This window comes from Schistocerca gregaria, chromosome 2, assembly GCF_023897955.1.
Source record: "Schistocerca gregaria isolate iqSchGreg1 chromosome 2, iqSchGreg1.2, whole genome shotgun sequence".
Classification (NCBI taxonomy): Eukaryota; Metazoa; Arthropoda; class Insecta; order Orthoptera; family Acrididae; genus Schistocerca; species Schistocerca gregaria.
The window spans coordinates 311,206,993-311,234,575 of NC_064921.1; the positions used below are offsets into that span (position 1 = coordinate 311,206,993).

A 27,583-nucleotide genomic window follows, 5' to 3' on the forward strand; every position below is an offset into this window, starting at 1 on the left:
GTGAATAAAAAAAAGGGAAATTGACGCTTTTCCATGGTTTTTCTTTGTACTGATTTACAGAAGCTGCTGACCCACAGCTATTCGAATATATTGGATGTTCGTAAACAAACTACATGTTTCTATCTGTTTTCAATCCTGAGAACACAGATTCCACAAGATTTCTTGATATAATAATATACCAGCAACCGTATGTATTGAAGAAATTTATTTTACGAACATCTTATATGCTACCAGTTTCGGCGTTAGATTGATGCCGTCTCCAGACTCCTGTACGAAGAGTAGAACAAATGTACTATTATAAAAATATAGAACATACGTACATTTGTTCTACTCATTGTACAGGGGCTGAATATGGCATCAATGTAACGCCGAAACTGGTGGCATATAAGATGTTCATAAAATAAATTTCTGCAATACATAGGGTTGTTGGTAAATTATTGTATCAAGAAGTACATGCCAGCCGTTGTCCCACCGTAGATAATGTGTCAACAAAGATCGACAAGATTTAGTCTGTTAACAAATGATGTGTGATATTGTTGATAGTCTCATTACCATTAGATACTATCCCATAGGAGACCTTCTTAAGCGTATTGGTTGGTCCCTGCTAAGCCGATTACCTGGTGCTGACCGCCATTCCCTCTGCACAGTGGAGCATAATCAGTCGTCGTACCAGACGGCAGCAAAATATTGACGGTCATTTTTCCCGCAGACTGGCGGAGATTTCGAGGCTGTCCGCCCGGGCAGTGGAAGACGTGGAGCAGCCTATTAAGCGAGCTTCAGCGGCCCCGAGACTTATCGTTTTAATCTGTGCGCAGGCGCCGACGCAGCCTGTCTCACTTCTGGCTCCTCGCCTCTGCTGATTGCGATTTCGCGTCGCCTCTCACTGTCGCCTTAAGCCCATCCTTCACCCTCAACTTTTCCTTTATTCTCGAGTACGGTCTTCTGGAGATGCTTTCAAGCGTAATTTTACGCTCCACTTAGTATGAAAAGGGGCTTATGCGACCATTTTAACACACGTAAATAGGAATTCAGTTCGTCTTTCCAGCCACAGTACAGCACAAGATTAATGCGTTATGATAAAATTCCCCATCCGAGTCCGAACAATACTAGTAATTTCTACAGGACGTTGGTAAACTGCACAAGAAACTTTTCAAGTCTGGCCATTTAGCGTGACTTTTACAAAGGTCATGTCCTTTCCAGTTGGAACTTACCAGGACGCTTCCACTCATGCCGGCCGGAGTGGCCGTGCGGTTCTAGGCGCTACAGTCTGAATCCGAGCGACCGCTACGGTCCCAGGTTCGAATCCTGCCTCGGGCATGGATGTGTGTGATGTCCTTAGGTTAGTTTTGTTTAATTAGTTCTAAGTTCTAGGCGACTAATTACCTCAGAAGTTAAGTCGCATAGTACTCAGAGGCATTTGAGCCATTTTGAACTTCCACTCATCGACTTCGTCAGGTCCTTATAACTTGGGTTGACAGAGTATATGAAGAGTCTGGCTTTTGCACACCTCCGAGATACGGACCCTACTGCTGTACTCATCGGAAATATTCGTGAAAACACATATTAGCAACATCAGATTATAAATGTATAATAGCAGCTACTGGAAGATCAGTCACATAAAGATGGCATAGAGTTTATCAAGTAAAAAGTCTGAGTCATGTAGAAGCGTCAAGCGAGACATTATTTCCCATCGCCCTGAGTGGCAGCCTCGCAGAAGAAATCTGTAGCATTCTTTACGAGTGTGTCTAAATAACAAACGTATGATACATTCATTGAACAATCGTCTTCAGCTGGACAATCGTCTTCAGCTGAAGAAATCTGTATTGGCCGAATATCGTATCTCTTCTAGGCAGGCTGTGGATTACGTCAACATTCAGATGTTTGCTACACACTCCTTGGAAGTGTAGTAAGTAAATTAATTTAGCGATACCGTACGAATCTGTGGGACCAGGTTGCCCTTCCATGTAGTGTTTTGGTGTCTTAGTGAGTGTTTTGACATCCATAAGGTTGTCTTCAGAGCTATATGTTTTGTGATATCACAAGAGACAAAAGAAGATTGTATTGTTTTTGAGAGTTGTAAAACGTATCGTTGCCCAAGCAACACGCCGATTCACGTCTTATAAAATGTTATAATAGGGTTGTTTTAAGTTCTTATTTTTGTGTATGTTTATATGTGGTAGACACCACCCACAAATTGGTGACCCGGACGTGATTGGTGAGGAAACAAAAGAAACACTGCAACGTAATTATTGGCGAATTGTCCAACGCTTAATCTACTGGAATTCGGCGGAGACGGTGTTCAATAAAATACTCAAAATGCAAGCAGGAAGTGTACTTGACGGGGACAATCCTGTGAGTAATCCGGAGATCAAAAGCTTCCTCCCTTTTGAGAAGGAAAGCCCGATATTCGTTTTGCCAAGCCCAGGCTCAATTTACAATCACTGCCACAGCAACGGAAGCAATTATGTTCAATTATCTGCTGGCCCAGCTTGAACCGAAATATGTCGAAAACATCTGGGATCTGGTAACCAGTGACGAAAATAATAAATATTCACTGGCAAAAGAACGACTCTTATCAATTTTCAAGTAAAGGGGACAGCGTAAAATTAAAAAAAAAAAAATGTTGAGTAGGTTGGAACTTGGCGATATGAAACCTAGCCAGTTATTAGGAAATATGCGAAACTATGCTGGTACCAGCTTGTCGGAGAAGGCTTTAAAACCATTGTGGCTCGATAAATTTCGTAGTAATAGTCGCAGTATATTAGTGATATCAGAAGAAACGACGGACAAGATCGCACAGATGGCCGATCATATAGCAGAGACGCAATATCATGAGAAGCTTCAAATTACCCCTTTACAATAAGTTCGTTCCACATCCTTATCAGTCCAAAATCTTCTTGTAATAATTAAAGACTTAGAAAATAAAGTTAAGACGCTCCGAGACCGAAATAGATGCATATGGCGCAGCAGAAGTAGAAACAGAACATAGTTCAGAACAAATTGTAAATATTCTTATTATCACTTCTAATTTGGCTCACGATGTTTACCTGAAAAGTGTGTACAACCTTTCCGATGGAAAAATAAGGAAACCAAGGAAGAGTAGAGTGAAAAGCGGCTCTATTTTCTACACTAGTTCCTACAGTAATCCGCCAATATCAATTATTTGTTAAAGACAGAACTTTTGGGCGATCTTATCTGGTAGATAACTTTTTTATATAGATTTTTTATATAGAGGTGGAGCCCCTCCACGCCCACACTGGCATGATGGCCAACACAAAAGGTCTACTGCCATCTCTGCATAAGGGTTAGTATTCACTAAAGTGAGGTGTCGCAGGATGTGGGTACTGCTATGTTTGCGTACGTCTGGTTAGGATTAACCATTAATACGCGCTCATCTGGAGATAGATTGGTCGAAATCTGACGAAGGGTAGCAGTTTTAAGGGCAGAGGAAAAAAAGTGCCAGGGCAAGAGCCAAGGCAAAAAAAACCTCTGCGATAGTTAGGTCGGGTGGTAAGAGCAGTAGGGGTTTTCTTGCCGCCTGCGATAGGTTGTGCAAGGATAGGCTTTGTTAGTAGTGGGTATCATGCTTGTCGATACCTTGGCGTTGTGTGTTGTGCTGCTCGGCGGCTGGCGCTGGGTGCTGGTACAGAGTCCTCGTTCAGCGTCAGCAACCTGCAACAGTTAGGTTTGTTACAACAGTTAGGTTTGTTATCGATCTTGTGTCCGATAGGTCATATACCGGGGACACAGTGTGAGGGAATGTTGGCAGTTTTTTTGTGCGCCTGTGGGCGAGCTCGGTCGGTGTCCCTGCTGTGGCCTGTTGATCGGCTCTAGTAGCAGCTGGTAGTCACCAGTCAGTGTTGCTGATGTGCAAGGGCTGCCCGACGTTTGTCGCTGTTTGCGTATGTTAGTTTACCACAGGTGGCTACGCCCTAGCTACCAGAAGTGGTAGCAGATTAGTCACTTATACGAGTGGCAAAAACTAGGAAGCTTGAACCTTCTGACTTTAGTCTCTATGCTAAAAATGGTTCTGAAATAAAAACTTAGGGTCAAAGCCGTTAACCATTGATTAGGCCGTAAACGTAAATTTGAACGGCCATTTGTAGTAGCATGTGTATCGAAAGGAATATTCGGAGTTGATTTTCTTCATAATTTTGTTTTACTCAGAGATCTGAAAAATAAAAAGTTTATAGATGACATTACTAAGTTAAAATTTCCGCATGGGTAACCGCTGTGGACGCTAACGATTCAGTAAGCTCACTCTGAGCAAAATGTCAGTATTCAAAGCTGTTAGAGAAATTTCCTGGCCTAACAAGTGGTTCAAATGGCTCTGAGCACTATGGAACTTAACATCTGAGGTCATCAGTCCTCTAGAACTTAGAGCTACTTATACCTAACTAACCCAAGGACATCACACACACCTATGCCCGAGGCAGGATTCGAACCTGCGACCTTAGCGGTTGTGCGGTTCCAAACTGAAGCCCCTAGAACCGCTCGGCCACAACGGCCGACGCCTGACCTAACAAAACCATCTATAGTACCAAAGATGAAAAAGCATAAACTACAGCATTATTTCACTTCTTCTTGTGGTCCATCGGTGTATAGTAAAACTCGTAGTTTGGACCTACATAAATTACATATAGTTAAGAAATAATTTCAGTTTGTGCTGAATAATGGTATGATACGTCCATCACAATCACAATGGGCAAGCCCACTTTACCTTATTATGAATTCCAATGGTCAGTGGCGAGTTTGTGGAGATTATTGTCGCCTTCATGTCACGACTCTCCCATTCCGATATCCAGTCCCTTGAGTAGAAGACTTAAATTTGATGCTAGAGAATAAGAAGATATTTTCCAAAATTGACCTACTAAAAGCGTAATATCAAATTCCTTTAGCCGAAGAACACAAACCACAGGCAGCGCTGTCTGTATGAAGTTTTTTTATATGCCCTTCGGACTTCGAAATGCACATTTCAGAGGTTTGTCCACGAAGTTGAGAGAGAGCTGGAATTCTGTTTTCCCTACCTGGGTGATATTTTAATAACATCAGAATCTTCCGAACAGCATATTGAGCATCTAAATTTACTCTTCAAACAATTGAATCAGTATGGTCTAGTAATAAATGTTGCAAATTCCGTATTTGGAGTGCAAGAACTCACATTCTTGGGACAATTCCTCACACTCTCACAAACTAAGTCTGAACCAAAAAAGAGTCTGCGCTAATAAACTACAAGCGACCTGAAACTGTACGCGAACATCGAAAACTTTTAGGAATCATGAATTGTTATCGTATATATTTAGGAAATGCTGCAGGAAACCAAGCCTTGTTGAACGATTACCTAAAAGGAACAACTAAAAATGACCGAAGATACATTGCCTGGACAGAAGAGGCAATTGCTCAGTTCCAAAAATGTAAAGAAGATCTCGAAAATGCATCACTTTTAACATTTCCGGGTTTGCATAGCGAACTCGCATTATTTGTGAATGCATCCGATTTTGCAGCTGGTGCTGTGACGAAACAGTGACAAGATGAACAATGGAAACCTATTGCATTCCTTTCAAAAAAGTTCACGAATGCACAGAAAAAAGTATTCCACATATGACAGAAAACTACTTACTATATACATGGCTGTCAAATATTTCAAATATGTTTTAGAAGGTAGATACTTTGTTATTTATACTGATCATTCACTTCAAACATAGGCATTCAAGCACAAGAATGAGAACGCAACGTCAATCCAATTATGTTATCTCCAATATATTTCACACTTTACTATAGATTTGCGACATATTTCTAGTAAAGCAAATGTTGGGGCCGATAGCTTTTCAAAGCTTGTAGAATTGGTTCAAATTAATTATGAAAGAGATAGCCCAAGCACAAGAAAAGGACGAAGAGCTTCATCAACTGCAATCTGGCAATAATACTTCGCTTGAATTAAAATACTATTTGAATCAGACAGGAAAGCAATTGTGGTGTGATGTCTTGACACAAAGTATTTGACTTTGTATTCCTGAACAATTCCGTTATGCTATTTTTCAACATTATCATAATTTGGCTAATCCAGGTATCAAGACAACTGTAAAAATGATTATTTCTAGATGTCTCTGGTCGAATATGAAGAAGGACATTGCAAATTAGTCACGAGCATGTAATTCTTGTCAAATAAACTAGGTACCACGACATGTGCATTCACCAATAGCACACTTTCCTGACATTGATGAACGTTTTAAAGTAGTTCATCTGGACTTGATAGGGCCAATGCCTCCTTCTGATGAATATACGTACTGCTTAACATGCATCGATAAAGTTACGAATTGGACAGAGGTAACACCACTTCGGGATATACAAGCAGAAACTGTAGCTCAAGCTTCAAAGTTGTAGGATTACTAGATTTGGTACACCTTATCAAATAGTAACCGATCGCTGTAGACAATTTAATTCTGAGCTATTTCAAACACTATCAAAAATATGTGGTTGTAATCAAACTCAAATTACTGCATATCATCCTCAATTCAATGGAAAAATAGAAAGATTGCATAACACACTTAAAGCACCAATCCGTTCACATTCAACTACAAAATGGACTCAAACAATACCTGCAAACCTTGTTGGTCTTCGTTGTCTAATCAGAGTAAACACGAATGCTACGATAGCAGAAATCGTTTATGATTCACCCATCAGAGCAGACAAAGGAAAAAGGGATTCAGACTTACCCCAATTTGTTTCAGAACTAAAACAATATATGAACCGGCTGAAACCTGTGCAAATAGCTCACAAAGTATGAGAGACACCATTGTATAGAAGGACCTCAGCACTTCATCACACGTGTTTGTAAAGGTTGACAGAGTTAAACAGTCGTTAGAACCTCCATGTGAAAGCCCATACGAAGTCGTGGAAAGAACACCAAACATTTTTGGACTCAAAATTAAAGACCAAGTAAAAAACATTTCGATCGATTGAAACCTGAATATTTGCTCAACGAAGACGTTAGATTGCCGGAAGATACTCAAGCTTCACCGCCTCCAGCTTCACCACCACTCCAGGACAAACAACCTGGAGAGAAGAAAACCACGAACATCACGATCGGGTCGCTTAATTCGATTTCCTGCAAGACTGGTGGACTTGGTACAGTGAATTGTGACCGCCTTACTCAGAAGGAGGTGATGTGGGAGAATGTTGCTCTTCCATATAGTGTTTTGGTTTGTTAGTGAATGTTTTGACATCGATAAGGCTGAGTTCAGAGCTATATGTTCTGTGATATCACAACAGACAAAAGAAGATTGTATTGTTTTTGAGAGTTGTAAAATGTATCGTTGGCTAAGCAACACGTTGATTCACGTCTTATAAATTGTTGTAATAAAGAGGTTTTAAGGTCTTAATTGTGTGTGTGTTTACCACAGACAAATCAGTTCATGCAAATCATTTCACGAATATTTTAAAATGTCACCTTTGCCTCTCTCACAGGGCGTTGTGCTCTGAATTTTCACATCCTGCTAGGATGTTCGAGATTGACCAAGCTTGTTACTAGTGTGGATTCACAGGATCTACAAAACAAGTTCTTGTCTGTACTAAGCGTTTGAGCAATTTCAGCTTTGGTTCCTCGTTAATAAGGGACTATGGGAGAATAAATCGTATGAACAAGAATGCCAAAAGGGACATTCCTCAATCCGAATTACGCTAATGGCTAATGAGTTGTATGACTGATTAGGCTGTCAAAAATAATTGAAGACATATTGCAGACGCCGTTCTCAAAATCTGTCATTTCCGGACAAGCGTTTCATCTCGAAAAACGATCAATCTAACGTCCTGTACAACAGGCTGTACGTTGTCACTGCTTTTGGTACACTATACGATATACATATACATGATAACACAGTTTCAATTTTTGGGTTTCAATTGTAAGAACAATGGATGATACTTCATTTACAGCATGAAACCAGTCAGATCCAAATTTTCTTTGAGATTTCATTTTCCGCTACTCTCCACTTATAACGTGAATTTATGCTACACCTAACAACTTCCTTAAGGCGCTAGATCTAGGATAGAAATTTCTTTTAGCCTATTTTTTAATTTCTTTAGAAAGTTACTTATAGTGTGTTTTTAAAACACATTGATAAAGAGTGTGCCATAAATATTAACATACGTTTTCTGCATGGAGTGTCTAGTGCATCCGAGCGCCCGAATGTAACCAAAGTAATACTACAATACTTACTGACGGAGCTACTTTCAGATGGTATCACACAGGACACCGGTATAAACTAAAATACTATTCTCGAAAAGACTTCTCCTCATAATACAGTTCGTGTATGGTACACATTCTGAAATCGTTTTCATCGGGTCTGTTTGAAAATTACATGTAAACATATTTAAACAGATAGAAAGGTGTCTTAAAGTAATCTCTATCAGGCAAAAAACGCTTCATCTGGTAAAGAAATGCCAGCGATATTATTCCGTAAAAAAGAGTTTCGACATCGAGAAGAAAGGTCTAGTGTACGATTGCCTATTAAAGATTTGTTCAAATTCAATATTAAAAACCACAGTTGAAACTTTAAGCGCTTGTTTATTTCAAAACACAAATTTCCAAGTTGTCAGGAGATATAGCTCATTAAATATAGATGCAGATATATTATACAAAGGTAAATTGTGAGTGGATGTTTTTCTACTGCAGTTAGTGGGATTTTTACAATATATTTTTGCTTCGAATTTGGTGAACGTCTTTTGTATAGACCTTTTTTGTCGAAAAAATTGATTTCTTTTTCAGACTACCACCAGTTTGTTAAAAACCACTTTCTTAAATAGCGCCTCGTACTGCGTTAAACAATATCATCAGTTTCAAAGCAGCATCTTTTTCAAATTTTGTTCTGGGTTGAATATTGTGGCATTCAGAGCTCCCACCAACCGTCCTCGGAATCCGCGGAAACTTTTCGCCGCAGTCTTGTAGTATATTCTGGGTGGAAAGTTTTTACTTAAAATAGTACATAATACAATCTTAAAGGTGTACATTGAACGTCTAAAGTCAGTTTTGTAATTTGATTGCTATTACACTGAAAAGCCACACGGATTGGCCGCGTGGTTCGAGGCTCCATGTCACGGAGGTTCGAGTCCTTCCTCGGGCATGAATGTGTGTGTCTTCTTAGCATAAGTTCGTTTAAGTAATCTGTAAATCTAGGACCGATGACCTAACAAACATTTGAACATTTTATATTGAAAAGATCTAGAAAATTGGTTTCAAAATCGAACGTCACCCTTGTCTACCCAGTTAATAAGTAAAAATGCCGTTTAATTTTGTTTTGCAGTTAAAGTTAAACATTACCATCAGTTGAGATATGAAAATATATAATCCATAGTAATAAGTAGCAGATAAATGTAAAAATGCACGCAAATGTTCCTGACATGGCGTTTCCGCTATCCTGCTACATAAGCTCTACATGTTCCTCACGTAGGAGAGGCGAAAATGGGCGACTAACCCCTACTGTCCATCCTAGTTCAGGTCTCTAGTGATTTCCAAAAATCTTTTCTGACGAAAGAAAGATGTATTCACGATAATCGTAGTGTTAACCGAAGGTTATACGGTATAGCTTTAAATCTTGATGCATACTAGAAAGCTAACTGTCCTAGTCTTTCTCCACCTGCATGGCACGTTGATCCATGGCACTGTACTTAGGTCTCTAGACACCCCGTGTTAATGACGCTGTAAGGAACGCAGTCGCACGAATGGCTGAATAATTGAGCAATCCTGCCCAAGACATTTTTTACCAAGTGATGGTCTTTACTTTGCTATAAACCGCTGTTATTATCACAACTCAGGCCGCACCGCAGGAACAAGAAATTGCAGGCAGGAATCGTCCGACGTGGCCGTCCTCTCCACCACAAGCCAGTCGATGTAGCCCTTCGTAGCCCCCTTCCACCCCCCCCCCCCCCCCCCCAGCCCAAACATCCAGGAATATATTCATCCACTCGCCTCTCCCTGGGCAAGTCGGACCGTCCCTTGCCACCCCAAACCACCGCCATCCGCACGCGACTGAAATGGGCCATCCAACTACGGTCCATCCTGTCCGCTTTTTTGCGTCGTGAATTATTTCCCTCGGCGTATATGTCTCCAGATGCCGGGCGCACACTTAATGCAATTTGTCCGCGTGCCAAGTTCAATAAAAAGCCCCCGCCGTGCCGCACGGGCGACGAGGGCCGTTTTGCAATGGAGACGGATAGCCGCACAAGAAGAACGGCCGAGTTAGGGCACTTGCTGCTGCTGGGAAAGGCTAGGGAGCGGGCTAAAGTGGAAGAACTGGGAAGCCACCAAAGCACTCGCTACAAGTCTCAGGCTTACGCAGCTCGTGCTGGTTCTAAACATCTTACTCGATTTATACAATTTCCTGTGGTTTATGCTAATGCAGCGGTTGCTGGGAAATGCGTTCGCGTTCCGAAGGACGGGAGATATTCGCTTCATCCGGCGCCGACTAATACTTTTACTCCTCCCGAAGTAATATCAGCTGAGTCACAAGATACTGATGGCTGCGATCCGTCTACTACAGTAACCAATACATCCTCTACCACCAGTTTCTCTTTTCCTATAATGGAAGCTCGCATTGAGCCCTTTACTATCACATCTACTACACGCCAATCTACATAACAATGCGAGACGAAGTTTACATGTTGTTCCATTATCTTTTCCCCTTGCCCTTTTCATTCGCGAATGGCGCGAGGGAAGCATGATTCCCTCCGTACTAACCCCAGTTCATCAGATTTTGTTGTTGTGGTAATACCGCGAGACGTGCTTTGGTACAAGTAGTTTTTTGCCTGACCCTTTTCCGTGATTCCCAATGTCTCACCGGTCTGCCTGCACTTCCGTAATACTATCGCGTCGACTAAATGATCCCGTGAGAAAACACATCGCTCTGTGTTGTATCTTCTCTATCTACTTTATTAGACCATCGTGATAGAAATCCCAGACAGATGAGCAATGCACGAGAATCACTGAAACTAGCGTTTTGTGAGGCACCCCCTTCGTGGAGGGTTTACGTTGCCTTAGAATTCCTCCAATAGATCTTACCCTGGCATTCGCTTCTCCATCAATTATGCAGTGTTTTCACTTTAGGCCTCTCCGGGTGGTTATTTCTGAATATTTTGCTGCAGTAACTGTTTCAACTGATTAGTTGTCAATTGCGTAATCGATAGATAGTGCATATGGGCACTTATTGTTTCGTAATAAATGGAATTACGTTCAAAATCAACTGCCATTCCCAACTCCAATCACCGATCGTCTGCGCGTCTTTCTGCAATTTGCTGCAGACTTCTTGCGTTACTATCTTCTGATATCTCACTGCAGCGTCACCTAACAATATCACGCCGCTTCTGACGTTATCCACAAAACGTTAAACAGTACTAGCAACCCACCTCAGCTTTCCAGAGGTACATTCACGTATATACTTCGGAAGCCACTGAACGGTGCTTGGCGGAGGCTCCCGCCTAACGCTGAATTGCCTTTCCCGTTCCACTCGCGAATGGAGATGCAGAGGAACAACAATCTACACTCCTCCGTGCGAGCTCTAAATTATTTTATCTTCGTGGTCCTTACGCGAAATGCACATCAGCAGCAGTATAGTTGGTCTGTAGTCGTCCTCGAAGGCCACTTCCGTAAAATCCTGCAACAGTGCCTCGCGAAAGGAGCGGCGTCTTCACCTCAATGAGTCCCATTTGAGTTCACGATGCATCTCCGTAATACCTGCGTGCTGGTCCATCCTACCGCTGACAAACCTAATGAAACTGCTTCGATGCCTTCCTCTGACCAAACGTGGTGAGTATCCCAAATATCCGAGCCGAATTCAAGAATGGGTCGTACACGTATTCTTAAGTTCTACATGTAAGGAAGTTCTCAATCACAATCGGATTAGATACCCGGTGCGCTGGATTTTGTTCACTAAAAGATAATGCAGAACTGCATAACACGCCTTCCAGTAGTCAGGAACACCGCACTAACGTGGAGGTCGATGTCTGCAACAGTCTGGGTCTCGTAGACGAACGGAGTGAGTTGGGTTCTGCTGACCTGTATCTGTTTAATTCATTTTGAAATGGCTCAAATGGCTCTGAGCACTATGGGACTTAACTTCTGAAGTCGGCAGTCCTCTTGAACGTAGAACTACGTAAACCTAACTAACCTAAGGATATCACGCACATCCATGCCCGAGGCAGGATTCGAACTTGTGACCGTACCGGTCGCGCGGTTCCAAACTGAAGCAGCTAGAGCCTCTCGGTCACACCGGCCGGCTATTCTTCTTTATTTCATACCTGAAAAACCCAGCTAATATTCCTTCTAATATTATATAAGTTCATTTCCTTCTCCCTCCTGTCCTACTCCGCTCCCTTCCGCCCTCTCTCTATCCACAAACCCCCTCTCTCATTATCTCCCTCCCCCCCTCCCCACCACACTTTCATCAACTCTTTTCCACAGCTAAATCCAACTTCTCCTTATGCCCGCTCTCTATGTATCCCCTCAGTCACTGACAGCCTCCTGCTCGCCTGTCCTTCTCCGTCCCCCTCTCTCTATACACTTTCCCTCTTTCTGTCCATCTCCTCCTTCTCCTCCTCCTCTCTCTATTTCCTTCTCCCCCTTTCTCAAACATCTGCTGCTTTCCCATCTCTCTGTCCATCTCCTCATCCCCTCCGCCATCCACCTCTTCCTACCTCCACCTTCGTCCTTAATCCCATTGTCAACAGCACCACCACCCTAGGTAGTATTACTTTCTTGGCAGTAAATGATATAAGTACGATGTTTCGTTAAAATCGATACAGGGGCTCTTAAAGAGGTGTCGACTATATGCATATGTGACATATATTTCCCACACACACACATATATATCTGAATCTTTGCAAATTTACTTCATGTGACTGGAAAGAGGCTCATGAATTTCTGTGTGCTATTGAGACGTTTGGCTTGATACTAGGTCACTAAACACGTTGACAAAGTTATTGCCCCCGCTGCAGTACTCGTTCCCACGTCTTGGTTAGCACAATGTAGAGCAGAGGTCATTGACTAATTGTAATTAATCTTTTGAAAGTATTCAGTCAGCTATATAAAGGAAATGGATATAAATAGGTCGTTTTCGAATTTTTTGTGTCACTTCTTCTCATCCATCCTGCGCACTTAGTGGTAGTGGGGAATATTACTGTCACAGTATGTTTTTATAAATCATAAGTATGGTATCTCAATATTTGGTCGAAATTTCTGCACGTTTTCAGTCATTCACCTTTCATTTCTACCTCTATGCGATGCAGCGATTCTTAACACCTCTGCGATACTCTCCAGATAGTAAATAGTCAGTAAACCCAGTATTCTTTAAGTAATCGAACTCCGTCAAATACTTACAAATCAGTAAGCAATTGACTGTTAGTATGTAATCGAGAATAAGGCTCTGTAAACTTTCCGAGCGTAGTAATTTGTGATATTCATGTCGTGTCTGCAGCCGGAACGTATTTCCATCTGGACACAATATTTCGGCGGTCCACCTGGCCACCATGTTCAGGTGAGACGGCCATCGCATTAACTCGCCGGAAATATTTTGCCGAAATATTGTGTCCAGATGACAATATCTTGCGGCTGGACACCCAACATGGGTATTATATCCCATGCAAGCTTTCACGGCCGGCGTTTTCATCAGTAAACACTTCCGCGCTAAAGTGCCGTGGTCGATCTGTAGAACTTCTTCTCCCTGACGAGCACTTCCCCCAAGTAGAAAAATGCCTAAAAATAGGAGACAGCAACAACCATCAGCTGGAAAAGTATTTCTTCCCTTCATCCATAACATCACGGATCGCATTCGGAAAGTACTAGCCAAGTTTAAGGTGAAGACTATTTTCAGACCTACTAAGAAAATTAGTGAATGCCTAAGATCAACAAAAGATGCTCGTCACCCCCTAGCCACCCCAGGGGTATATAAAAGTCCGTGTAATTGTGGCAGGGTTTACATTGGAACTACAAAAAGAAGCATCAATACACGTTTGACGGAGCACAAAAGAAACTGTCGCTTGGGACATACCGACAAATCGGCAGTAGTGGAACATGTTCTTAAGGATGGAGATCACGAAATAAAATTTGGTGAGGCGAGCATGCTAGCGAGGACGTCGTATTATTATACATGTATGTATAGAGAGGCAATTGATATCCACAAACACCAATACAATTTTAATCGTAAAGAAGAAGGATTAAAATTGGACAAAATATGGCGGTCGACGTTGCATCAATCACGTGACAATCCATTGCCTGCAATCGAGAGAACAGACGATAGCCAGAGATAGCTACACATCGACGCAACGTGACGTGCTGTGGCGCCCTCTACGATCTCCATATAAGCGGCGGCCCCAGCTCCTAGCAGCCAGTCGTTGATTCACCTCGTAAGATGTTCTCCGCAGTTGAGAACGAAACGTCAGGGAGAAGAAGTTCTACAGATCGACCACGGCAATTTAGCCCGGAAGTGTTTACTGATGGGTATTACAATCCAGAATACGATTCGAAAAATTTACAAAATACGTTTAAAACTTGTGGCAAGTCACTAAGTGCTCTCATTATCAATCAGTGGATAAATGTATGCTCCAGATGTATACTGCTGACCATAAGCTCGGCTCCGGACTGAGCGCCTAGAACCGCTAGACCACCGTGGCCGGTTGACCATAAACTCTCAGGTTTCCAGTTGTGTGGCAATGCCGGGAAACCACAACATCTTAACATGGGCTATCCTTGTCCTTTTGTATCATGCACTTAGAAAAGTGAGAGTTTTTTTCCTGTGATGATACATATTTGTTTACTGGTTAAAAGGAAATCACCTCGTGCTTCTTCGCCAGTGTGTCCGATCCTAAGAAGAGAATGAATTTGAGCGAATATTTAAGTATCTTTGATAAGAGTTTCACAATGTTTCGCAGGCTCTCGCAATAGTCATTTCTCCCAGAAGAACGGAACAACATATGTTTAATATCTGTAGACTTAAGTTCCGTATTCTGTGAGTTTCATAGTTTTTCCCGTGAATGCTGTTGACTGACAAGCTGGATGAAACAATCAGTGGTAAACATATTGTTAACGATGTTTTGCTTAAAACATATTTTTATTTACCTTTTCAGTTAAATTCGCGATGTTGTAGACATAACCAGACATCACCATCAATTGTTCATCATTTTCTTTGCGTCTTTGTCCCACTGCAACGCAGGTTGGATTTGGCTATGTTAGTGTCAGAGAGTGGCCGGATGTCGTTCCTGTCGCCACCCCGCACTCCCAGGATGATATTATAGTACCCCAGCTGCCTGCATGTAGTGTAAGTAAGCCATGAAAAACTTAGAACGTGTTTTCAAAAATGTGCGAGTAGTGTAACTGAAGTGGTACTAGCCAGTATTCACCTAGTGACATGTGGAAAAGAGCCTAAAAACTACGTACAGGTTGGCTAGCTCACAGGCCCTCGTCGTTAATCCGCTGGGCGGATTCGATCTGAGGCCGGTGCGCCTACCTGAATCCAGGAAGCAGCACATTAGCGCTGTCAGCTGATATGGCAGGTTACTACTACATCAATTGTTGGGTCTTCTTCACGATTTTACTAACATAACACTATTCTTAGTACTTGGATGTGAAGAGGTATATTCTGAGTTTATTTAATACCTTTTCGGCGTCAGAAATTGATTGGAAATCGATTATGTTGGACTGGATTCTAATTAGTTTCTAGGGATCCTCCTCCATATATTAGATTTGCCATTGGTACTGATTTTCTGACCTTTTCACGTATTCTCTTCCTCATACAAAATTGACCATCGGTATTCTCTTGAAAGTAGATAACTTTGATAAAGTTGTATAGAGTTCAGGAAAGATCCCACTTACACGTTTAACAAAATTACGTATCAGAAGGTCGTCCCGCGTCAACAGTGATGTAAACGATGATTCCCACATTAAATCAGTTTTTAAAAGCTTACTGAGAACTTGTCGTTAAGCAGCAAGCTTAGCCATAGCTGGAAGTTTATTACAATAGATGCAGAAGTATCAGATTTGTAAGCTTCGTCCAGTGCTACGTCAATTTAAAAAAAAAAGTGTTTTTTAAAACTTCTAGCGTCTAAATTGCATTAATTTTGCCAAATTCTTCAACACATGCCATTCAGCGCTTCATTGTTTCCCAAGCCCTTTTAAAAGTCTGTACATGGTGCAGTTACTTCACATAGTAAATGGTATTCCGTCAAGCGTTATCGAAAATTTTAAATTTTACAACAATACTATGTCCAACGTGAGCTGTCCAAAACTTCAATGTATTTCATCATTGCTGTTTACTAAATGATGTTACACAGTTCATCCGCACAAAAATTTCTGGGAGCCTATGGTGGACACAAAAGTATCTTTAGTATTCAGAAATTGCGTCGAAGCCATATGTCGCAACATGAAGACATTAATGAGAATTTCAGAGTTCAATGTGAGAAAAATTGTTTCTTTCTCGGAGTACCACAATATTGAGCTGGAATTGTCCCCGGGAACACGATCATGAACAGTAATTAGATGTCTTTGCCTCGTCGAATGAAACTTTTCAATTCGTTGAAAAATAATAAAAAACGTTTTCTTATGTGAAAAGGTCGCTTTTTTATTGAGGTTTGCAATAACAACAAATTCACGTTTCATTTCCCTGTGATCAGTTTATTTTAACCGCTCCGGGCTATTCACTCGCAATAATACCTCCCTCGTTCATATCCATTCGACATAGGCCTTCTCGTCGACTAATGCCCTGTTTCATGCAGAACAACAATGTTACTCGTCCCGTTTCATTCAGTAAAATGTAGTTTCTTCCCTTTGTATTAGAATGATCTTTAGGTGAGTGGTCCTAGTAGCGGACATAACTCATTCTGAAAATCAAAGCAAGAAATCTCTGTGGACTGGTAAGTCCGAAACACATCACGATTTTAAGACGTACTCTTCACTCGAAGTTTCCTGAGGCTCACTGTAGAACGAAGTTTGATAGTAATTCGCACTTTTATTTATAATGAATGGTTTTTATTAATGCCATTCCCCGAGTGAATTAATTTTCCTCTATTTCTTTCCAGAGAAGCGTGATGCTCAGGCATAAGCGGTTCTCATCCCAGTGCAAGATGATGTCTCAGTATGCTGCTGGATAGTGTGATGGAGGTAAGTAATAAATTAATTTTATGGAGACTTAAAGTAAATTGGACTTTTGTTGCAGTTAATCAGTCTCTGCTTACGTACTAAAACCAATACTTGCGAATATTCGACAGGGCTCATATTGATTCTGAAGAAAAAATAATTTCAGAATTATGACAACAAATTGTTAATACACGACTCAATAGACTATACCACTTCAGCTTTGGTTATCTAATGAGATTGTAAACACAGCTAAAGCCGTCCTCCTAAATTCTGTATGCTGACGTTTTGCAGAACCTCTAATCAGTTTCTGCTAATATACTGATTATTCCACATGTACTGCTGGCCCTGTAATCACACGTCGTTCAGCTGAATGCAGCACGGGCTAATTTGGGACAGCTCTATTGAACGGGGACAAAAAATGCATTTAGAAGAAAGAGAGAAACGTTTTGTAACGTGAAGTAATACAACATTTTTATTTGTGACACGGAATCGCAGGACACGCATAATAAGTAGTACTTGTTAGCTCCATTCAATCCACGTGTTGTACAGAAGAATTTGCATATATCTGCTCAAACAGCAGAGATACTGTGGCTATTGATTCTTTGGAGATACACACGGTATAAGTAACAGAGTAAGATAGATTGCACAAAGTCAGCGTTTGGTGAGACAGTCTTGATTTATACAGTCATTTTGTTTATACAAAGTGCTATTTAAAATCATCTTTCACGAACACAGAATATCTTCCATAAAACTGCATCTTACTGACGTTATACAGGAGTACAGACCTACCTGTGTGTTCTAAGAACCATAATATTATCAACTTTATCTTCCAGTCACGTCAGATTGTAGTTTGAGAGACGTTCTGTGAGATGTTTCTGCGAATTTCGTATGGAAGTATTTTATATTGAATACGGCGACTGACCCATCTGGTTCCATTATTTGCGGGCTTCTTTCGTGAAGCAACTTTGACAGACGGAATTATTTAAGCTTCATTTTACTGTCTTCTTTTAGGTACCTATTACGCTGAGCAAGTTCCTGGACGTATAACTACTTTCCATTGACTGATCTTACACAGTACCAAAACTTTCCTCAATGTGAGTTCTTGCTATTGAATTTCTTGGATTATTCGCACATAGGTGTCTTCCATTGTTGAGTATAGAGTCATCTTTTCTTCGGCAGGTTGAATTTCTTTTGAATATGCCCTGCAGCTCTAAGATAACATATTAAGTTTTCCAACATCGTTACTGAACCACGATTCATTCTTCCTATCCCTCAGCGTATGTAGAAACTTCATTTTAATTTTATATATATATATATATATATATATATATATATATATATATATATATATATATATATATATATATATATGTATATATCTTAAAGAGGAAATTGTTCTATCTTTCCTACGTTTTCTGTCCACAAAAGCAATTGCTGATGGAATGTGGCCTTGTAATAACTGCTTCTTAGCCATACTTTCACTGGATCGAAAAGTTCGTGGATTCTTCTTGCCAGCAGAAGACATACGTTTCATTTCTAACCTGCTGCGTCTCCCAGTCATGATGGGGAATTCGTGGACGATATCCGCTTTCTCACAAGAGTACCACCAACTGGAAGCTTGTAGCTGGATGTTGACTATATCTGATTTCACAATAATATTGAGCAAAGTATTGATTGCAAATTCGTTTCATTACTCATCAGATTCATGTTAATCATAAAATCGAAGATCAAGACATCAATCATCTCTAACCTGTCAAATGACAGATGATCTTGAACCCGTGACCTGTGTGGAGACACTTGCGCTACACAGGAATTCAAGTAGCCGATGATGGACGTCGTCAAATGCTGATTCTGCAGGTTACAAGTGCATGGCAATAACCTAGATCAGTTCATGTGGAAGCTACCACATTTTGTGTGTGAGTAGTTTCTAGCTGAACTCACATCTTCAATGTTTGGCTGATGGCTATGGCGTCTCCCACATCTAGAAAACTAATAAGTTCAGTATCGCAAAGTACACTTGCTTGCCTGGAAGAACGGAAAAACACCGTTGGTATCAAGTAATCCGTACATGATTGCTGGTACTTGGAACTATCACGAGCAAACTTACGTCTCCCGCTTTGATCAGTGACCCATACATGGTAGAATTATCTCAAACATAATTCGCTGCAAAATTCTACGTCCACCACTAGCTGTTGACAGAGTTTCAGGGAGAGCATAAGGGAACAATTGACAGGAATGGGGGAAAGAAGTACAGTAGAAGAAGAATGGGTAGATCTGAGGAATGAAGTAGTGAAGGCAGCAGAGGATCAAGTAGGTAAAAAGATGAGTAGTAGAAGTCCTTGGGTAACAGAAGAAATGTTGAACTTAATTGATGAAAGGAGAAAATATAAAAATTCAGTAAATGAAGCAGGCAAAAAGGAATACAGATGTCTCACAAATTAGATCGCCAGGAAGTGCAAAATGGCTAAGCAGGTATGGCTAGAGGACAAATGTAAGGATGTAGACGCTTATCTCACTAGGGGTAAGATAGATACTGCCTACAGGAAAATTAAAGAGACCTTTGAAGAATAGAGAACCACTTGTATGAATATCAAGAGCTCAGATGGAAACCCAGTTCTAAGCGAAGAAGGGAAAGCAGAGACGTGGAAGGAGTATATAGAGGGTCTATACAAGGGCGATGTACTTGAGGACAATATTATGGAAATGGAAGAGGATGTAGAGCAAGATGAAATGGGACATACAATACTGCGTGAAGAGTTTGACAGAGCACTGAAAGACCTGAGTCGAAACAAGGCCCCCAGAGTAGACAACATTCCATTGGAACTGCTGACGGCCTTGGCAGAGCCAGTCCTGACAAAACTCTACCATCTGGTGAGCAAGGTGTATGAGACAGGCGAAATACCCTCAGACTTCAAGAAGAATATAATAATTCCAATCCCAAAGAAAGCAGGTGTTGACAGATGTCAAAATTACCGAACTATCAGTTTAATAAGTCACAGCTGCAAAATACTAACGCGAATTCTTTACAGACGAGTGGAAAAACTAGTAGCAGCTGACCTCGGGGAAGATCAGTTTGGATTCCGTAGAAATGTTGGCACACGTGAGGCAATACTGACCCTACAACGTATCTTAGAAGCTAGATTAAGGAAGGGCAAACCTACGTTTCTAGCATTTGTAGACTTAAAGAAAGCTTTTGACAATGTTGACTGGAATACTCTCTTTCAAATTCTGAAGTAGCAGGGGTAAAATACAGGGAGCGAATTGCTATTTACAATTTGTACAGAAACCAAATTGCAGTTATAAGTGTTGACATGAAAGGGAAGCAGTGGTTGGGAAGGGAGTGAGACAGAGCTGTAGCCTCTCCGCGATGTTATTCAATCTGTATATTGAACAACCAGTAAAGGAAACAAAAGAAAAATTCGGAGTAGGTATTAAAATCCATGGAGAGGAAATAAGAACTTTGAGGTTCACCGATGACACTGTAATTCTACCAGAGACAGCAAAGTACTTGGAAGAGCAGTTGAACGGAATGTACAGTGTCTTGAAAGGAGGATATAAGATGAACATCAACAGAAGCAAAACGAGGATAATGGAATGTAGTCGAGTTAAGTTGGGTGATGTTGAGGGAATTAGATTAGGAAATGAGACACTTAAAGTAGTAAAGGAGTTTTTTTATTTGGGGAGCAAAATAACTGATAATGGTCGAATTAGAGAGGATATAAAATGTAGACTGGTAGTGGCAAGGAAAGCGTTTCTGAAGAAGAGAAAATTGTTAACATCAAGTATAGATTTAAGTGTCAGGAAGTCGTTTCTGAAAGTATTTGTATGGAGTGTAGCCATGTATGGAAGTGAAACATGGACGATAAATAGTTTGGACAAGAAGAGAAGAATGCTGAAGATTAGAGGGATAGATCACATAACTAATGAGGAAGTATTGAATAGGATTGGGGAGAAGAGAAGTATGTGGCACAACTTGACCAGAAAAAGTGATCGCTTGGTATGACATGTTCTGAGGCATGAAGGGATCACCAATTTAGTATTGGAGGGCAGCGTGGAGGGTAAAAATCGTAGAGGGAGACCAAGAGATGAATACACTAAGCAGATTCAGAAGGATGTAGGTTGCAGTAGTTACTCGAAAATGAAGTGACTTGCACAGGATAGAATAGCGCGGTGAGCTGCATCAAACCAGTCTTCGGACATCCTCGTCCGAGATGGAGTGCCACAAACGGAAAGAGCGTTCACCGAAATGACGAAAGTGACGTCGCAGGACCGTGACGGCACAAGGCTGCTCCCACTCACAGTAGGAAGAACAACCGATTCTACAGGACGCTGATAATGTGGCTGACACAACTGCCACTAACTCCACCTCTGCTGAACGGACGGGGAAGGCGAAGCCCGTCTCCTAGTCCTGTGCAACGAATAGTGACCGGTATGCAGATTCCGGTGCAGGAAGGATCCTGCGCAGACAGCTAGGCCGCTCGCTCACTTCCTGTCAACTATCACGTTCCTATGGAACAAGAACAGACTTCAGTGCCCACATCGTGGATACCGATGCGGAGACCGCTGAGATTTCAATAAGACTGGGAGGGCCTCGGTCTTCGTTGTGTGACGTCACTCGCGACGCTCGCTTCTCTCCCCCAATCACCATGGATATCCTTGTCCTACCACCGCAATGCTAGGCCTACCGTTTGGCCGCGATGAAAATCAACATGATTGGCTCTCCTGGAAAGATCTAACTCCTGAGAGAAACCATACGAGACACAGGAAAGAAGTTCGAACGAACGCACTCCAGAACTTTTGTAATTACACAACATATTAGACACCTGGTGGTGACATGGTGCTGTTAGTGCCTGACGGTGTGGAAGCCACCATAACGTTCGTCCCCTGCACACAGGGACTGGGATTAGTGGTCACGGCACTCGACACCCAAGTTCAAATGACTCTAAGCACTATGTCACTGAACATCTGAGGTCATCAGTCCCCTAGACGTAGAACTACTTAAAACTAACTAACCTAAGGACATCACACACATCCATGCCCGGGGCAGGATTCGAGCCTGCGACCGTAGCAGCAGCACGGTTCCGGACAGTAGCGCCTAGAACCACTCGGCGACAGCGGCCGCAACGTGTGGAATACCTGAACTACTGCATGGCGTTTAAGCCCAGTCACACGGCACACGTCCTCTCCCTATCGTCGCTCATAAGTCGCAGACTTCAGGCAGCCTTCGGTTATTTCCTATACGTAGGACACGTATGTAAAGTACGTTGTGACACTCTCACCCTATCCTTACGCAGTGGAGAGTCGGGACTGGTTAACGTCCGACGACGGGCAGCTGCCTTTTATATACAAAGTAAGTGGAAAAGATGGAGCAGTCAGCAGACCTTCCCAACGGGGTATCTATTGGAGATCCTGATGCCGGTTTCTCACTCCTCGCCGACGTCCTTGGCACGCGTCGCGACACAGCTCTCCCATGTATCGATATTCATTGAAATGAGTTATACGTTCGTGGCATTGTGTTTCATTATTTAGACGCAGATTTAGACTCAGATCACAATTTAGTAGTGATGACACTGAAGTTTAAGACACTGATCAGCAAGAATCAGTGTCCAAAGAAGCGGGGTAAGAAGTACTAAGGAAAGAAGGAATACGCCTGAAGTTCTGTGATGCTGCAGATACTATGCTAATAAAGCTTAATAGGCAGTTCAAATGAAGGAAAACGGACATTTCTAAATAGGGAATCACCGAAGATGGAGAGAAAGCAATAGGTACAAGAAAGGTAGCAGCTAAGTTACCATGGGTAACATAATAAATACTTCAGTTGATCGACAAAAGAAGGAATACAGAAATGGAAGTCACTCAGGGATGAAATAAAAAGTGCAGGGAAGCAAAGGCGACATGGCTACCTGAGAAATGTGAAGAAATCAAAACGAAATTACTGTCGGTAACATTGACAGAGTAAGGAAAAGTGAAAACAAACTCCAGTGAAACGAAAACAACTATGGTAACATGAGTACACTATTAAATGGAGACGAGAGAGGACACAGGATGAAAGAATACATTGAGGGCCGCTATGAGGGGCAGGACTTATCTGATGACGTGATATAAAAAGATACAAGCGACGAAAGGGGAAAACAAGGCATCAACTTTTAGAATCAGAATTTAGAAGAGCTTTGAAAGACTTGAAAACCAGTAAGGACAAGAGATACAAACATTCCATCGGAATTTCTAAAATCGATAGGGATGTGGCAACAGAACGACTAATTAAGTTGATGTGAAGAATATTCGAGGCTAGCGTTATACCCCCAGACTTTCGAAAAACATAGTCATTAAAATTCACAAGATTGCAAGAGCCGACAAGCGTGACAATCATCGTACAAACAGCTTCACAGCTCATGCATCCAAGTTGCTGGCAAGAATAATATGCAGAAGATACGTTCGCTGGATTTGTCTATCTGTAAGAAGCGTTCTACAGTGTCAAATGGTACAAGATGTCTGAAATTCTGAGAAAAGTAGGGGTAAGCTATGGGGTAAAATGGATAATATACAACATGTACAAGAGCCCAAGAGGGAACATTGAGAATGGAAGACCAAGAACGTAGTGCTCAGATTAAAAAGGACGGAAGAAAGAGATGTAATTTTCGGCCTCACAGTTCAATATATTCATAGAAGAAGCAATGACGTAATTAAAAGAAAGTTTCAAGAGTGAAACTAACATTCAAGGTGACAGGATATTAATTATAAGGTTCACTGGTGACATTGCTATCCTCAGTGAATGTGAAGAAGAATTATTGGATGTGTTGAATGGAATGAAAGATCTAACGAGTAAGAAGTATGGACTGAGGATAAATCGAAGGAAGACGGAAGTAATGGGAAGTAGCAGAAATGAAAATAGCGAGAAACTCGACACCAGGATTAGTGACCACGAAGTAGACAAAGTGAAGGAATTGGGCTGCCTACGCAGTAAAATAACCGAATATAGACGGGGCAATGACGTCAAAAGAAGACCAGCACTCGCAAAAACGAGCGTTCCTGGCCAAGATATGTCTACTAGTATCAAAGATAGGCTTTAATATGAGGAAGAACTTTCTGACAATGTACGTTCGGAGAATACAGTGTGTAGTAGTGAGACATAGACTGTGGGAAAACTGGAAGAGAGGAGAATAGAATAATTTGAGGTGTAGTGCTGCAGAAAAATGTTGAAAATAAGGTGGAGTGGTAAGGTACATAATGGGGAGGTTCTCCATACAACCGATGAGGAAAGGAATGTATGGAAAACACTGATGAGTAGAAAAGACAGGATAACAGGACATCTGTTAATACAAAAGGAAATAACTTTTGTTGCTTGAGTGGGAGCTGCAGAGGATAAAACCATAAGACTATAGAGGAAGACCGAGATTGGAATACATCCGGCAATTAACTCAGGGCGTAATACGCTGAGATGGTTTATTAAACAATGGAGAGGAATTCGAGGGGACCGCAACAAACAACTCAGGAGAAAAAAGTAGACGATAAATAAATTTTGAAATCCAATAGAACTGTTCGATACATTTCTTTGTCATCTGTTACATGCTTTCTAATTAATTTTTAGAGTACTGATTTTTCGAAAACCTCTTTAACAGATTTTCGAGGATTTGTCATTGTGACCACAAATGAAATGTGTACCACACATTCAAAGAGGTTATCGGTGTGTTAAGTTTGTTGAAATCGTCTTTATTTCATGATAAATATGTATTACCTTCACCTCACAAACCTTTTCAGCAAAAATTGAGAGATCATCAATTCCGCTACAGTTTTTGGCAAATAATTCGTATTGATTCCGCATGAGCTTTATTTCCAGAGTCACAGTCAAAATAAAATCTTTTTATTCGTCATAACATCATTTGAAACTCGTTACTTGATTTCTTCTCCATTTCCTTGGTTAATTCGCGTCTTTATTTTTTTGTAAGCCGCATTTGGCAGTGAACAGCAATACAGACGAAATATTTGTTTTTAAAGTATAAATTGGACATTGCTGCAATAATTTTAGTTCGTGCAAAAAGGCGTAAAACGTATTCCAGCCGTCCCTTGACACTTTCTCCACAAAAATGTTGCCAGTTTTTTGCAGTGTTGTGAACTCTTTTATGTACACAAACTCATTGTACCTTCAGAATGTTTTGAATCTGAAAACTCTACATTACTACATAGACAAATGTTGGATCAAAAAATATCCATATTAAAACGGAAACCTTACTCAGAGTTACTCCTAAAACAATTTCGGATGACTTCGGATGTCCACCGGAGTTCCACAAACGTTTTCTAGTTCGTTACACGTGTTGATGTTGGTGGTTAGCAACTGAGTTCTTACTTCGTACACTCATTTGGTAGCACTGTAATCACTATCGAAGTCCGTAATTATATCAACGGGACACCCTCATCCGATAGTGTTAGCAGTTTCGGTACAATGGAGGAAGGTGTTGCAGATTAAAGCGTTTCCGTTGGCTGAATTCTTGTTTGTGGCTACTTACGCAGCGTATTTCCGCATGTTAGCAGGGGGAGCGTGGAAATACAACCGCAGTATCAGTTGAACTGGGCATCGTCGTTAGTGTACCTGCTAATGCCGTCCGCTGATGAAGTATTTTTGGGTTGCATTTGTTTCGCTACAAAACAAGTAAAGCTATGCTCAGCTCGAAGATTGGCTTGAATACTGCAGTGCTTTACTAAGGCTTTTCGCATTGTTAGAGGTGAAAGAAGCAATAAGTAACAAAAAGAATGGTAGAGCTAATGGGGGATCTAACGCAAAACAGTTTTGTAGACCGTAAGTGAACCCACGTATTTTTAGCTTGTAGTCTGAAACCTTACGCAGTTTCTTCTATCTGATTCTCCCTGATTTTTCAACAGCAAATCTGGCTCAGTTATCAAAGCTTTACTCAGTTTTTACGGTTCCGTACCTCAATCGATAAAAACGGAAACCTTGTAGAATCCCTTTGTTGTCCGTCTGTTTCTTTTTGCAGGAAGGGGTAGATGTATCGAGCTGAAATCTGTGTTATATTTAACACAGATTAAGGCTTCTGCTTCGTAAAAAGATTTAAGATTCTACGTCAATGAAGTTAAAAGATACGGCATATACGTTGTATATTTTGACATTCGCACATTCACTTATGAAAACACATAGGGCGTTTCCTGTTGTCCTAGAACCATGAAAATTGGCAAAAATCAATCTGTCACAGTACAAGTAATGCAAAATAGTGGAAAATTGTTAATTTGCAATCATCGCACAAGAAAAGTTTCTATAATCGCGTGACTGTCCGTCCAATCGTCGGTTAAGACCACTTTTTCTCGGGACGGTTAGACATATGTCACTTACTAAGGTCTATGGTTGCTTGGCGGTGTAATAAACGTAAGCTTCTACGTCAACGCAGCAAAAGGATACTGCCGAGTATGTTACATACTTTCGACTTCGTGATCTTCATTATCAAAACCTGTAGGCTATTGCCAACTGGCCACAAATAATGATCTGCTAAGAAGCAGGATCCCACATTAAAAACAAAAACAAAAAAAACAACAGGAAATTATAAATTTTTAATTTTGTCACACTAAATAAATATTTCCTCTTCCAATTTCATCCGACTTCTAACTTAAAATTAAAGCCTCCTCGAAAGTTTTGCAATTCGCTGGCCTCATATCTTACTTTGGCGTTCTACGACTACGTTACACGTTCTTAAATTAAAAATGGTTCAAATGGCTCTCAACACTATGGGACTCAACATCTGAGGTCATCAGTCCCCTAGACGTAGAACTACTTAAACATAACTAACCTAAGCACATCACACACATCCATGCCCGAGGCAGGATTCGAACCTGCGACCGTAGTAGCAGCGCGGTTCCGGACTGAGGCGAATAGAACCGCGCGGCCACAGCGGCCGGCGTTCTTAACTCATAAACAATTTATTCACGAATAAATTTGTTTGAATGACCTATTTATTGGAATATTTATCCCGACAGAAATTTATTCGAATAATGCCCTTCCTGGCTTACTAATTGTCCTGCGCGTCATTCCTCTTTCCGGTCGTTTCACGAATCCTGTTAGTTTTGTTCGACTTACTCAGGAGCACCTATAGCGTAGCTATATTGATGTTTCTTGTTAACTGTAGACGAAACTGACAGTTGTAAACTGTTGTCACAAGCCTCATCATAAATGATTTTTAGTTTCTTCTTCCCGAAATATACCTAAATGTCAGTGCGAGTTTAGCAGCAGACTGGATGCGAACACTATTTCATCGGCTGTCCTTTCACGCAAATGTACTGTTCTACAGTTACATCAATGATCTTAGGTAACATCCAGCATTCGAGTATCGCTTAATTTTTCGCTCTATCTGATCATAGTCAATCACTGTGGAAATACTTGATGAATATGATATGAAGCACACACTTACTCCATTGGAAACGAGGAAATTCGACAGCTAAAATGTTGTATTACCTGCTGCATAC

The 27,583-nt window shown here is 41.2% G+C and overlaps 1 protein-coding gene across 2 annotated transcripts in view; it reads left to right on the forward strand.

Annotated features, from left to right (window-relative positions):
• The window catches only part of LOC126336137 (suppressor of lurcher protein 1-like), a 659,041-nt gene that overhangs the window by 112,330 nt on the left and 519,128 nt on the right, over positions 1 to 27,583 (forward strand). For both annotated transcript variants that reach the window (XM_049999628.1, XM_049999627.1), the window contains exon 2: positions 17,059 to 17,140. In XM_049999628.1, the coding sequence (XP_049855585.1) occupies positions 17,117 to 17,140 (24 nt within the window). In that variant the 5' untranslated portion in view covers positions 17,059 to 17,116. The remainder of the gene's footprint in view (positions 1 to 17,058; positions 17,141 to 27,583) is intronic.